The following is a 13,592-nucleotide window of genomic DNA, read 5'->3' as shown; positions in this document are numbered from 1 at the left end:
CTTAGTGAAGTGAAGCCACCAGATCTGTGGGACCACTATTAGAGAGGCAGGATTGGGACCCAGCTCTGACTCTCCATTTGCTGGGCCCTAGGGTCATGCACTGCGGCGAGTAAGAACCCCTGGGCAGTAGGGCTTCCATGGCCCAAGTCCCCAGATTCATTGTGAGTCAGAAAGCGAAATCAATCTTGGAGGCTGCTGCCCTCCCCAGAAGAAAAATTTCACCCAGGCGCAGCCTGCTCCACCCCTTTGACATGTGTTTCCAGCTCCCTTCACTCAGTTGCTAGAACTTGAATCTGGTCCAAGCTGCATCTAGAAGGAGGGCCTGTCTCTTTAACTAGAGGTGGCTGTGGCCCAGATGTTACTCCTGGTACGTGCAGCACGTGTTGAAGACTGTTAAAGGCACAGGACTCTGCTTCCCTGGGAAGGTGAAGAAAAAGAGGTGTCCCCGTGGTAGCCAGCCTGGAGGGCAGTTGCCCGTGGTCATGAAGGGCTTTTCTCAATTTCTTCCTCTTCTTTTACCCATTTCCTTTGTTGGCTGAAGGAAGAGCAAAGGTCTCAGTGGCATGGTCACGGTCTGTGCTGCCAGGTAGCTGTCACCAGCCCTTAGCCCCTTCCCCTTACACCTGTCAGCCTATCCCTTTAATATTGACCACAACCAGGACAATAATAATGGAAATAGAATTTCCAAGCTATTCCCCCCTTAAGTGAAAATAAATAAATAAAAGATTCATGTATGTATCCTATGCTGTAATTTCTGTGAAAGGAAATATATATTTGTATACATATACAGATACAGATGGATACAACACCTGCAAAAATGGATTCAAACACACAATGATCATGAAGATGGCACAGGACTGAGCAACATTTTGTTCTGTTATACATAAGGTCACTGTCATGGATTGAACTCTGTCCCCCCCAAAATGTGTATCAGCTTGGCTAGACCATGATTCCCAGTACTGTGTGATTGTCCACCATTTTGTCACCTGAAGCAATTTTCCTGTGTATTGTAATCCTATCTCTATGATGTTAATGAGGCAGGATTAGAGACAGTTATGTTAATGAAGTAAGACTCAATCTACAAGATTAGGTTGTATGTTTTGAGATATACAAGAGAGATGTGAGCAGAGAGACAAGGGGACCTCATTACCACCAAGAAACAAGAGCCAGGAGAATAGCCCATCCTTTGGACCCGGAGTCCCTGTGCCAAGAAGCTCTTCAACAAGGGAAAGATTGATGACAATGACTTTCCCCCAGAGCTGACAGAAAGAAAGCCTTCCCCTGGAGCTGGTGCCCTGAATTTGGACTTTTAGCCTCCTAGACTGTGAAAGAATAAATTTCTCTTTGTTAAAGCCATCCACTTGTGGCGTTTCTGTTATAGCAGCACTGGATAACTAAGACAATCACTATGACTCAGAGTCCACTGGGTGACAATTAACAATAAGAGCAGCAACGTGTATACAGAATTCTCACCTTCCGTGTAGGAGACCTGGGTTCAGTTCCCAGCCAAGGTACCTCATACACAGCCACCACTTATTTGTCAGTGGAGGCTTGCAAGTTGCTATGATGCTAATAGGTTTCAGCGGAGTCTTCAGACTAGGGCAGGCTAGGAAGAAAGGCTTGGCTATCTACTTCCAAAAATCAGCCAATTTAAACTCTATGGATCACAAAGGTGTGACCCGCAAAGGATCATGGGGTTGCTACAGGACTGGGCAGTGTTTTGTTCCATTGTGCGTGGGGTTCCCATGAGTCCGGGGCGACTCAGTGGTGGGCTAACAGCAATAACAATGTATACAGATATGTATATATCTGTAAACAAATAAGATTTATCTGGAAGAATACCCAATAGGTAACAATGGTTGCTTCTAAGGAGAGGAACAGACTGGCTGGGGACCCAGGAAGAAGGAAGACTTAGTTTTCACTCTTTATCATTTTGTACCTTTTGAATTTTTTGTCATGTAGCCATGTTTTCTAGTATTATTTTTAAGCCAGGCAATATGCTAAATGCTTCACGCACTTATCCAATGTAAAGTCTCAGAGAAATCCTACTTTGTCTTGTGATCCCCATTTTATGGATGGAGAAACTGAGACCCAGTGAGTTTAGTTGGCTTGTTAGCAAGGGGCAGGGCCAAGATTCAAAGCCCAGGCAGCCTGATGCCAGGGTCCTTACTCTTGGCCTCCCGGCTGTGCTGTGATATGCTGCTCATCCTTGTCCTTCAGCTCCCCAGGTGGGGTGTTTGAGAATGGCAAAGCAGTTAAGAATAAAGGAGTAATGTGCTTTCCCTTTGACCTAGGAATCCACATGAGTTTATACTCACTGAGGAGTCCCTGGGTGGTGCAAATAGTTAACATGATGGACAGCTAACCGGAAGGTTGGAGTCCACCTAGAAGTACCTCTGAAGAAAGGCCTGGCAGTCTACTTCCTAAAAATCAGCCTTTGAAAATCCTGTGGAGCACAGTTCTACTCTGACACACGAGGGGTCTCCGTAAGTCAGAGTTGACTCGGTGGTGACTTTTTGTTTTTTAGAGTTTACTGAGCATGTCCTGCGTGCCACGCACCATACTTGCTTTACCTGCCTTAACTTACTCATTCCTCAAAAACCCCAGAAGCAGGTTGTCTGATCAGCCCACTTCCCATGTAGAGTCAAGTCTGTGTCTGGTTCTGAGCTCTCACCTCACTGCGTGCGCCTCCCAAATACTGGTCAGATTGATTGCTGTCTTTCTAACTGGAGGCCATGGATTCCTGCACTCCAGTGAGTAAAAGAGTCTGTAAATTTTCCATAAGAACGTAAACTTAGTGTTTTTATGTTTTGATGATATAATGAGGGGGAGGGTAAGCATAGTCTCAGATTGCTTGGATAGGCACGTGCTCCACTATCGTCTGTCAGTTCGTCATACTGTGGTGGCTTGCATGTTGCTATGATGCTGGAAGCTATGCCAGCAGTATTTCAAACATCAGCAGGTCTCCTGGATTTCAGTGAAGCTTCCAGACTAAAACAGAGTAGGAAGAAAAGCCTGGCTATCTACTTCCAATAATTAGCCAATGAAAACCCTATGGATCGCAAAAGAATATTGTCCAACATACCTGAGAGTTTGGTCCCCAGATACCCCTTTAACTCAGTACTGAAGTCACTCCTGAGGTTTACCTTTCAGCCAAAGATTAGACAGGCCTATAAAACAATAACACACATAGTTCAACGGAGACTAAATGGGCACACCCGCCCAAGGAGCAAGGACGAGAAGGCAGGAAGGGACAGGAAAGCTGGACCAATGGAAATAGGCAATCTTAGGTTGAGAAGGGGAGAGTGTGATACGTTGCAGGGTTGACAATCAATGTCACAAAACAATATGTGCATTAATTGTTTAATGAGAAACTAACTTGCTCAGTAAACTGTCACCTAAAGCACACACACAAAAAAGAATACTGGCCAATGTGGTGCTGGAAGATGAGCCCCCTAGGTTGGAAGATACTCAAAGTACACAGTAGCCACAACAATGGACTGGAGCAAGTGCAGGACCAGGCAACATTTTGTCCTGTTGTACATGGGATCACCATGAGTCAGAGCTGTCTTGTCAGTAACTAACAACAACAGAAGGCTGGCCCCCGAAACAGCAAAGACTTGTGTACGGCCCACAGGAAACCACCTCGAGTGACCGTTTAATTTTTAACAACTGGTAAACACAGTTTGGCTTTGGAATGTCCCAAAAGCAACATGAAAACAATCATCCCATTGTCCACCTCTGTGCTCATATGGAATTTTTTCTCCAGAAACAAAAGCAAATGTCTCTTTTGCATTGATACTTCACAATTTAAGGATTTTCAAAGTATGAGATACTTAGTGTCTAATACCCGTTGCTGTGGAGTCAATTCCGACTCACAGCGACCCTATACAACAGACTACAACTGCCCCATACGGTTTCCAAGGAGCGCCTAGTGGATTCGAACCGCTGATCTTTTGGTTAACAGCCGAACTCTTAACTACTACGTCACCAGGGTTTCCATCGAGTGTCTAGAGGTATTTAATAAGTTGAAATTCAGGTTTGACATCAAGAAAACAGACTCGGTGTGGGAGAGAAACAGACTAACCTCCCGGCCCTGGGCTAGACTTACGTGGCCCCAAGTGCCATATGTACTGCCAGATAGCTCTGGAAGTGTTGTCAACAAAATATTTTCCAGTAGTTTTTACTTTTTTTTTTTCTACTTTTCTGTACTGTTCCAAGTTTTTTTTACAGCGAGGATGATCTTTTTTACAGAAACAATGAAGTTTTGTGTTTTTTTTGTTTTTAATCCTAGGGGTGTTGAATCCATCAGTGGCAAACCGAGGCCTCACCGGCCAAATTTGACCCTAACACGTGGTCGACGTGGCCGGGCAGGTGTTTTGTTTTAATCGCGGAATTGTCTCAGGCCCCTCTACCGTCGACGTCACTGCTTCAGGCCCGCCCCCGCTATTACTCCGCCTCCTTCTCTCTGGCCCGCCCCTCTCTCTCCCTTCTGCCCTTTTCCATCTGTCGCAAAAGATACGGCGGCGCTTAACGGCTGGTGGCGCTTGACGGCCGGAGGCAACAGAGAGGGAGGAGGAAGTGGCGGTGGCGGCTGCTGGGGAGGCTGCTGGGGCGGCTGTGACCCGGGCCAAGGTGGGCGCCGCGGTCTGGGCCTGGGAGTGAGGCGCGGGCGGCCGGGCCGGTGGGCTGGGCGGCGGGCCCGGCGGCCGCCCGTGCGCCGCGCCCGCGCCTGGAGGCCCGATGTGGCTGCAGCAGCGGCTTAAGGGACTGCCGGGGCTGCTGTCGAGCAGCTGGGCCCGCCGCCTCTTGTGCCTGCTCGGCCTGCTGCTGCTGCTCTTGTGGTTCGCTGGCTCCGGGGCGCGGCGGGCGGCGGGCGGCCTGCATCTGCTGCCGTGGGGCCGCGGCGAGCCGGGCGCTGCCGAGCCCTCCGCCTGCCTGCAGGCGGCCACACGTGCCTGGCGTAGCCTGCGGGAGCGCGGCGAGGCTGTGCCGCTGGGCCCTGGCGTGCCGGCCCTGGTGGCCAACGGCTTCCTGGCCCTGGACGTGGCGGCCAACCGGCTCTTGGTGATCCCCGGGGAGCGGGAGCCCGCCGTGGCGCCGGACTTCGTGCCTTTTGTGCAGCTGCGCCCGCTCAGTGCGCTGTCCGAAGCTGGGGAGGCTGTCCTGCTGTTGCGGGAGGGCCTGCTGCGCCGGGTGCGCTGCCTGCAGCTCGGGGCTCCAGGCTCTGGGCCCGCGGCCGTCGTCCCTGGGCCCGCCTCGGCCTCTGGCCTTGTTGCAGGGGGCGGCCGCGACTGCGTGCTGCTGCAAGAGGACTTTCTGGCGCACCGAGGCCGACCTCACGTCTACCTGCAGCGCATCCAGCTCAACAACCCCACGGAGCGCGTGGCCGCGCTGCAGACTGTGGGACCTACTGCTGGCCCAGTCCCCAGGGCCTTCACCAGTACCCTGGAGAAGGTCGGAGACCATCAGTTCCTTCTCTACTCGGGCCGGTCCCCGCCTTTGTCCACGGGACTGGTGCACTTAGTGGTGGTGGCCGCCAAGAAGCTAGTGAACCGGCTCCAGGTGGCTCCCAAGACACAACTGGATGAGACAGTGCTGTGGGTTGTACATGTCTCCGATCCCATTAACCCCCAGGTGCTCAAGAGCAAAGCAGCCAACGAGCTCAAGACGCTGCAGGACTTGGCCCGGAAGGAAATGCTGGAGCTCTTGGAGATGCCAGCAAATGAGCTGCTTCAGGACCACCAGCGTCTCTGGGCCCAGCTCTTCAGCCCAGGTGAGGCCTGGCGAGTGTCTGGGGCAGGGAGGTAGAACACAGATGCGGAGGTGACACTGAAGGAGAGGAGTGGAGTGGTTCACACTTGGGCTTGGCCTTGACCTGGGGCTCAATCTCTGTTCCACCATTTAGTAGCAGTGCAACCTTGGATCAAGTCACCTCTCTCTGGGCCTGTTTTTGGTAATAACAGTACCTACCTCTGGGAGCTTTTATGAGATTTTAATAAGAGAATGAGTGTAAAGGGCAGGTCTTGTTATTTGTTCCTGAAGGGGAGGCCTGAGTTGAGCAGGGTGAGGTCTTTGGAGTTGGTTTGTAAAGGGTAAACCATGAGGCGGAGACCTGGCAGATCCCAGGAGTCTTTCCTCGGTTCCCAGCCCGGCTGGTGACAGGTGTGAGCTCCTTGACGTGACTCTCGCTGGGCTGTGTGTACCCTGCTGTTGTGGCTGCAGCTTCTTCCGAGGCGGTTGGGATGGTCCTGCCAAGTGACAGCTGCTCTTCCCACAGGCTGTTTAAGGAAAGAAAAGCCTTTGCTGAATGAGAGAGGGATTTTGATTGCCAGGGTTCCAGCTGTCTGAGCCCTTAGGTTTGGTTGCTCAAAGAGAGTTGTAATTCATTCAACAAGTATTTAGTGAATGCTTGTGCCAGGGGCTCTTCTGGGCACTGGAGACACAGAAGTAAACGGAATGAAGTCCGTGTTCTCATGGTTCTTGCTTAAATTCTGGTTGGGAGGAAGACATGTATTAGAAAAGTGAACATTTGAATAAATAAGCATAGTAGTTTCTTAGAATAAATGCTATGGGGAAAAGTTAAAAATAGGGTGATGTGATCGAGGGTGATGAGTGGGGTGAGAGTATGGGATGGAGGTGCCTCCTTTTAGCTGCATCGCTGGGGAGGCCTCTCTGAAAAAGAGACACTTAAACTGAGCCCGAATGGCAAGAAGAAGTCGCTATGTAATGATTTGGGAGCAGAAAGCCCAGCTGGGAGCCAGCAAGGGCAGAGGCCCGCAGGCAGGAGCAATACAGGTTGAGCAGCTGGCAGGTAGTGAACGGGAGACGTGGTCAGACAGGTGAGGGTGTTGGCGGTGGCCAGATCATAAAGGGCCTTGTCAGCCTTGGTGAGGACTTTGAATTCTATTCTAAGTGGAATGGAAAGCAGGGGAGAGTGTGAGCTGGTAAACCTTTTTAAAAGATCTCTCTGGCCACTGTATGAAGAGTACAGACTGTAGAAGGGCGAAGTGGATGCATGGGGACCAGTCAAGAGGCTTTTTCTGGAGCCCAGGTGAGAGGGGAAGATGGCCTGGGCCAGGGTTGTGACCACTGAGGTGGAGAGAAGTAGATGGAGCCGCCAGGACTTATCATGGATTGGCTGTGGGAAGTGAAAACTTGAGGTGGACTCCTGGATTTTAGGGGGTTGAGCAGTTGTGTTGTTGCGGGTATTATTTACCAAGATGGAGACAACTTGGGGAAGGATGGTTTGGGGTTGGAAGAGTTCAAACCACGTCAGGTTCAAAATACCTCTCAGATAGCCAGGTGCAGACACCAAGCAGGCTGGTGACTGAGTCTAGAGTCCACATAAATTTGGGAGATGTCTGTGTTCAGAGATTATATAAAGCTGAAAAACTGGAGGGAGAGATGGTGGAGAAGAGAAGTGGCCCACGACTGGTCAGGGCATTGATGAACACAAGGTCCTGGCATGGAGGGGACCAGACTTTTCTCTTGATGCCATAAGCTGAGAAATCCTGGCCGGGTCTGTATTCTTCTCAGCTCTGGCAGGAGGCCTCACTGCCATGTTACCAGAATTTTAGGGGTCAAGCCTTTAGAGCTGAAGATGGTCAAGTGAGGAAGATAGGCAGGACAGCTCTGTCCTGAAATGAGGGACGCAAGCCACTGCCTTCAGCATCAGGCACTAACATGTCTCTGCTCTTGATTTTTGTTTCATAACCTCTGTCTCCCGGCCATGTCCTGCCTCTAACGTGCAACCTTGGGGTGTTCCAGGAGTAGAAATGAAGAGGATCACTGACACCCACACGCCGTCCAGCCTGACCGTGAACCTGACACTGTACTACATGCTGTCCTGCTCCCCAGCCCCACTGCTCAACCCCACCCTGAGCCACAGGGAGAGAGACCAGATGGAGTCGACGCTCAACTATGAAGATCATTGCTTCAGCGGCCACGCCACGATGCACGCGGAGAACCTCTGGCCTGGGCGGCTGTCCACGATCCAGCAGATCCTGCAGCTGTCCAACCTGTGGAAGCTGACCCTGCAGAAGCGTGGTTGCAAGGGACTGGTGAAGGTGGGCGCCCCAGGCATCATGCAGGGCATGGTGCTCAGCTTTGGCGGGCTGCAGTTCACCGAGAACCACCTGCAGTTCCAGGCCGACCCCGACGTGCTGCACAACAGCTACTCGTTGCACGGCATCCGCTACAAGAACGACCACATCAACCTGGCCGTGCTCGCAGACGCCGAGGGCAAGCCCTACCTGCACGTGGCCGTGGAGTCCCGCGGCCAGCCCGTCAAGATCTACGCCTGTGAAGCGGGCTGCCTGGACGACCCCGTGGAGCTGACCTCGGCACCCCAGGGCCACACGTTCTCCATCATGGTGACGCAGCCCATCACACCGCTGCTCTACATCTCCACCGACCTCACGCACCTGCAGGACCTGCGGCACACGCTGCACCTCAAGGCCATCCTGGCCCACGACGAGCACATGGCCCAGCAGGACCCCGGGCTGCCCTTCCTCTTCTGGTTCAGTGTGGCCTCCCTCATCACCCTCTTCCACCTCTTCCTCTTCAAGCTCATCTATAATGAGTACTGCGGGCCTGGCGCCAAGCCCCTCTTCCGGAGTAAGGTACAAAGCCATTGGCCGAGAGCGTGAGGCCTCTGCCTTGTTTCCCATCCTCTGTCTAGGAGGAGGCTGGCCTGGAGAGGGCAGGGCGAGGCCTGGGTGGTAGTGGGGTTCGATAGCCAGTGCTCTCAGCATCAGAGAGGTAGGAGTGTTTTTAGAGGACACCAAAAAGTGAGTGTAAAAGGGGACCATAAGAAAGGGAAAGCTGTGGAAATCTAGGTGCTGAGTAGACAAGTCCACTGGCTTTCAGAGACGTAGGCGGTTTCTCCCCATAAACTGCATTTTAAAATAACTCCAGCACGTCCGTAGACTGACCTGAAGCCTCTGTCCACTGCCAGCAGCCCTGTCCTCACCCCTGAGGGCCTCTGTGTTGTGTTTGGAGCTCAACCCCTCACTGGGGTTTCAGCAAGGTTCCATTTCTCCCCCTCGCCGCCTTCCCGCTGCAGTGAAAATAGAGATCTTTGAGGCTCTAGGTCTGTGCCCTCAAGTAGTTAACTAGCCTGGAGCCCGCTCAGGAGAGATGCGTCATAGCATCAGTAGAGGGGCTTTGTGGCTTCTGGTTTCTGGCCCAAGGCCAGGACTTGGAGAAGAAAACAGCAGTGAAGGGGCAGGAGGAGGGCCGGAGGTAGGTCTGAGTTTCTCAAGCTTGAAGAATAGATTGAAAGATCAAAAAGCAGTGTGCACACTTGAGACTATGTTGGCATCTCCTGCCTGGAGGGGAGATGAGAGGGTGGAGGGGGTTAGAAGCTGGCGAAAAGGACACGGAAAGAGAGAGTGGAGGGAGACAGCAGGCTGTCTTATTAGGCGGAGAGTAATTGGGAGTGTGTAGCAAGGTGTATATGGGTTTTTGTGTGAGAGACTGACTTGATTTGTAAACTTTCACTTAAAGCACAATAAAAATTATTTAAAAAAAAAGAAGCAGTGTGCAGAAGGTCTGCCCATTAACGGGCTCTCAACTGGCTACAATGGACCAGGTGCGAAATTTGTGTTGTGTGGCTTTGCTGCCGATGCCGTTACAGAGGCGGCTGCACTCCCCTGCTTTTCAGCATGCTTTGCTGTTCTTGCTCTTGGTGTACACCCATCCACCCTGGGTTCCCTGCATAATCTAGGAGACAGGCCAAACCGCCTTTGCAGAGTACTGACCCATGTCCCCCAGTTTATGCGTGGTCGAGCTGTGCCACACTGGAGCAGAGCCAGGGGAACACTCTGTCCCAATCTGAGGAGCCCACAGGCCACAAAGTCCGTGGGAATTCCAGTGTCACCCTAGGCTAGGTGCTGTCTGCAGGCCGGGTCAGAGCCTGGCTGCGGGGGGGAGGGGGGGCCACAGGGTGGCCTCCATCGCCTGCGTCTCTGAGTATTTCTGTGGCTGTCCAGGGCTGGTGGCAAACAGTAATACCTTTTTTCGTTCATTGAACAGGAAGATCCCAGTGTCTGAGTGAACAGATGGTCCTGCTGGAAGGTCCCAGTGTCTGACTGAACAGATGGTCCTGCTTTCAGCCACCATTTGCACAAGACATCCAGCACTGAAAGTCCTGCTGCTACGAACAAGGGATCCTCCGAAAGCCACCACCCTTTTGTGCCTTGTTTGGGGAAACCAGCGACTCGGTGCGTTTGTGGATATTCAGGACTCTGCGCCGGAAGGAAGGAGAGTGTCCAGTGGGGAGCAGGGAGGGGAGGGGCCAGTGGACTCTTTGTAAGCTTTCGGCTCAATAAAATGATATGGAAATGGAAAATACTTGAAATCGAACTTACTCCTTCCATGTTCCCCCTTTCGTCTGTTCCAGGAAATTGACCCTCTTTTGAAAAGACTCGTTTAGGAAAAATTGTTCTTTTCCTAATTTAAGGTGTTCTTTCTTGAATGAATTTTTAATTTATTTTTGTGGGGTGGCTTTTGCGTCCACTTTAGGCAGTGAGTCTTGGCAGCGGCTCGGCTCGGCATCTGAGCTGCCTCTGTGGCATTGCGACGCCATGGGCGGTTTGGAGGCCGGGCCGGGCCCTTCTCCAGGGAGGGCACTGCCTGTGGGGGCGCCGGTCTGGCTCACTCTTAGCTCGCCCTTTGTCTCCTTCTCATCCTGAGCCTGTGGAAATCTGTGGTTTTGTACTTTTGGGCCTCGGGGGAGGTGTTTAATTTTTTAGTAATTGATGATTGTTGGGTTTTGAAATACCAAAGCTTCTTTTTGTTCTGTTTTTAAATAAATAACTTTTAAAACTTCCATGACCGGTTTTGTGTGTGGTTGAAGCCTCTGTCGCCAGATTTTTGCGTAGTGCCTGCAGCAGAAGGACACGCCTCACAGCCCTGCCGTAGAGACGGTACCTTCCCGTGTCCTCTACTCCTCTCCAAAGGAGTCATTCAGAAGGTGTGGAGGTGGATACCTTTCTGGCGGCCTGGTGAGTAGGTTGGTTGAGGGCCCCTAGCATCACCCAGGTCCTTTCCTGCCCTGGCGTTGGCTGGCCATGGGGCTGGGCAGCAGGAAGAAACCCTGAGTGGGCTTTCTGCAGGGTGTTAGCCAAAGCCATGGTCAGACCACCCTCTCTCTGTGGGAGGTGAGAGTCATCCCAGGGACTGCTGGGCGTGGCAGCCCACCTTGGGGCTGCCCCAGTGTTCTGGTTGTCTCCCAGGCTCCCAGACAAGCAGTTTAAGCAGCATGACTCACCAGGGACCAGGTTGCTTGCCAAGGAGCTGCAGTCTGGCCACAGCAGATGGCTGTGGGAGAAAGTAAACAAGCAGAGCAGACTCTACAATGAGCCGCCCTGTCTTTCCAGCCACTTGAGTCCCAGGAGCCTTCTCTTCCGGCTCCGGGTAGTACAAAGTGCGAAATGCCATCGGCCCATGGGCTGCCTGCCTCTTCAGGGAGCGAGACTCTCATAATGGGCAGTTGGTGTCATTCACAGTTTGGAAGGCGCTCCAGTTGCTCCAGTTAGACTGGAAGCTGCTTGACAACAAAAGCCACGCCTGACAGCTCCCATTCACCTGCCTTTAACTTGGTACTGGGCGTGCCAGAGGCTCCCGTCAACATAGACGTGAACACGGGCACCTGGCGCTCGACAAACACTTACTGGTGGAATGATTAGCATTTCAGTGAACTAATATCCAGAAATCAGAGCTCACCATATGTCAGAATTATGTTAGGGTTTTACATCAACGTGGCTCTATGGGAGGAGGAGTTGGTGAAGGGGGCTGTTAGGATCCCAATTTGAGAGATGAGGAAACGAGCTTTGCGCAGGTGTAAGCACCCACAGCACTTCGCTTCAACCGCTCTCTTATCTGCAGGGACCTGCTGGGCACCCATACGCAGCACTCACGCATGCGCAGCCTCAGCGTGTGAGGCCAATCACACTGCACGGGGCGTGGGAGAGGACCATCAGGCAGCCGGAATGGTGAGCAAACACACGGGTGGGAACGTTCGGAAACGCCCAGGGAGCAGCTGGTACCTCAGATTGTCTGCAGAGAGTTGGAGATGATTTCTTTCACATCATTGACTTCTAAGCGTAATGAGTAGGCTCTGGTCCTAATTCATGGCAGTAACAACAACAAAAACAGTTGCCACCGAGTCAGCTCCGACTCATGGCAACCCCATGTGTGTCAGAACAGAGCTGTGCTCTACAGGATTTCCCGTGCTGAGTTTTCAGAAGTAGGCGACCAGGCCTTCCTTCGGAGGGGCTTTTGGGTGGACTGAAACCCCCTACCTGTGGTTAGCAGCTGAGCGTGGTAACCACATGCACCACCCTGGGACTCTGGCAGTAATATTGGAGACAAAAATGTCTCCTGTGGGCATACCACTTCCTCTCCCCTAAATTCTGTCATAATTTTGGCCAATTTGTACTGCACCCCTGAAAACCAAGGGAAGACAATTTATTGCCCCATTTTACAACGTGGAAACTGAGACCCAGTGAAAGAGTGGGTTGCCAAAGGTCAAAGGGTGGCCCCAGTAACAGGTTAGGTTAATTATCCCTTCTGCTAACATGTGAAAGACTGCGCTACAGATCACAGCACCTGAACATCCACCAGCATCTTGAGAATCTTGTGATAGCTCGCTGTGTGACCTGAAAGCTGAGAAAACCAGGTGGACAGGTGAGGAGTGGGGGCAGGTGAGGAAGGACAGATGAGAAGGGTGGGGCAGGTGAGGAGCGGCAGGTAAGCTCATGAGAAAGGTTGTGGCTTCTGTCAGAGGAAAACTTTGAGAAAAGATAATTAGGCAACATTATTGGGGAAGGAAGTTGGATATAAAGGAATGAGCACTGGACTGGGGGTCAGGGACCTGAGTTTCATGTTCAGCTGTGTCATTATCATTGTATGACCTCAAACAAGTGAATTAGGTTCCCACCTATAAAATGGGCTAACACCTTCCAACTTCATCAGATGGCTGGGAAGTCCCAAGAAAGGACTGTTGGTGAATGTGCTTTGCTAAATTCAAAACTCTCTACCAACACACAGGAGAATCCTTTGTTGTGTATACCTGGAGGCAGGTCAGGGCTTCTAAACCCAGGGTCTACAGATGGAATTTTTGTTGGTATTTTAAAAAGTAGTCAAAGCTTACAATAAGTGCAACACTTAGGACCCAGAATGGTGTCTGGGACTTGCCTGACATTTACTAGAATGAGATGCAGTGCCCAAGCCTGAACTTACAACAACAAAAAAAGTAAAAAAATTTTTTTTTGGTTTATATGTTACAAGGCCTGGGCAAAACCAGACTAACCAGATATTTTATATTTAGGAAACTTCTGTGCCAGGCCCAGGGGAGGCACAGGAGCACCCAGGTGATAATGTATAGTGGTCTCCAACGTATCAACATTTCATTATAAGAAATGGAAACACTTAGGAGCGCTGGTGGTACAATGGTTGAAAGTGCTCTGCTGCTAACTGGGTGATCTGATTTAAACTGGCAACCTGATGTTTTAGAAATTATCAATAAAATACTCTACCAAACTTTTGCAACAAAATGAACAATTTATAGAAAAAGCTAACCAGCT

At 51.4% G+C, this 13,592-nt stretch overlaps 1 protein-coding gene across 1 annotated transcript; it reads left to right on the top strand.

Moving 5' to 3' along the window:
* The first annotated feature begins 4,553 nt into the window (after positions 1-4,553).
* KIAA2013 (KIAA2013 ortholog) lies at positions 4,554-10,798 on the top strand. Its single transcript, XM_049877940.1, has 3 exons — positions 4,554-5,776; positions 7,771-8,624; positions 10,039-10,798. Exons 1-3 carry the CDS (start codon positions 4,744-4,746, stop codon positions 10,054-10,056), a joined length of 1,905 nt encoding a protein of 634 aa, XP_049733897.1. The 5' UTR covers positions 4,554-4,743; the 3' UTR covers positions 10,057-10,798.
* Positions 10,799-13,592: the final 2,794 nt, after the last annotated feature.

The sequence above is a fragment of the Elephas maximus genome, chromosome 3, assembly GCF_024166365.1.
Source record: "Elephas maximus indicus isolate mEleMax1 chromosome 3, mEleMax1 primary haplotype, whole genome shotgun sequence".
In the NCBI taxonomy this organism is placed as follows: domain Eukaryota; kingdom Metazoa; phylum Chordata; class Mammalia; order Proboscidea; family Elephantidae; genus Elephas; species Elephas maximus.
Note: the sequence above shows the minus strand (reverse complement) of the source record. Positions and strands in the feature narration are given on the sequence as shown.

Bases quoted from the DNA above. Each gene is read 5' to 3' on its own strand.
- KIAA2013 (XM_049877940.1), top strand. From the start codon at position 4,744: ATGTGGCTGCAGCAGCGGCTTAAGGGACTGCCGGGGCTGCTGTCGAGC. The intron at 5,777-7,770 runs GTGAGGCCTGGC...GGGGTGTTCCAG, and splicing joins GGCCCAGCTCTTCAGCCCAG to GAGTAGAAATGAAGAGGATC.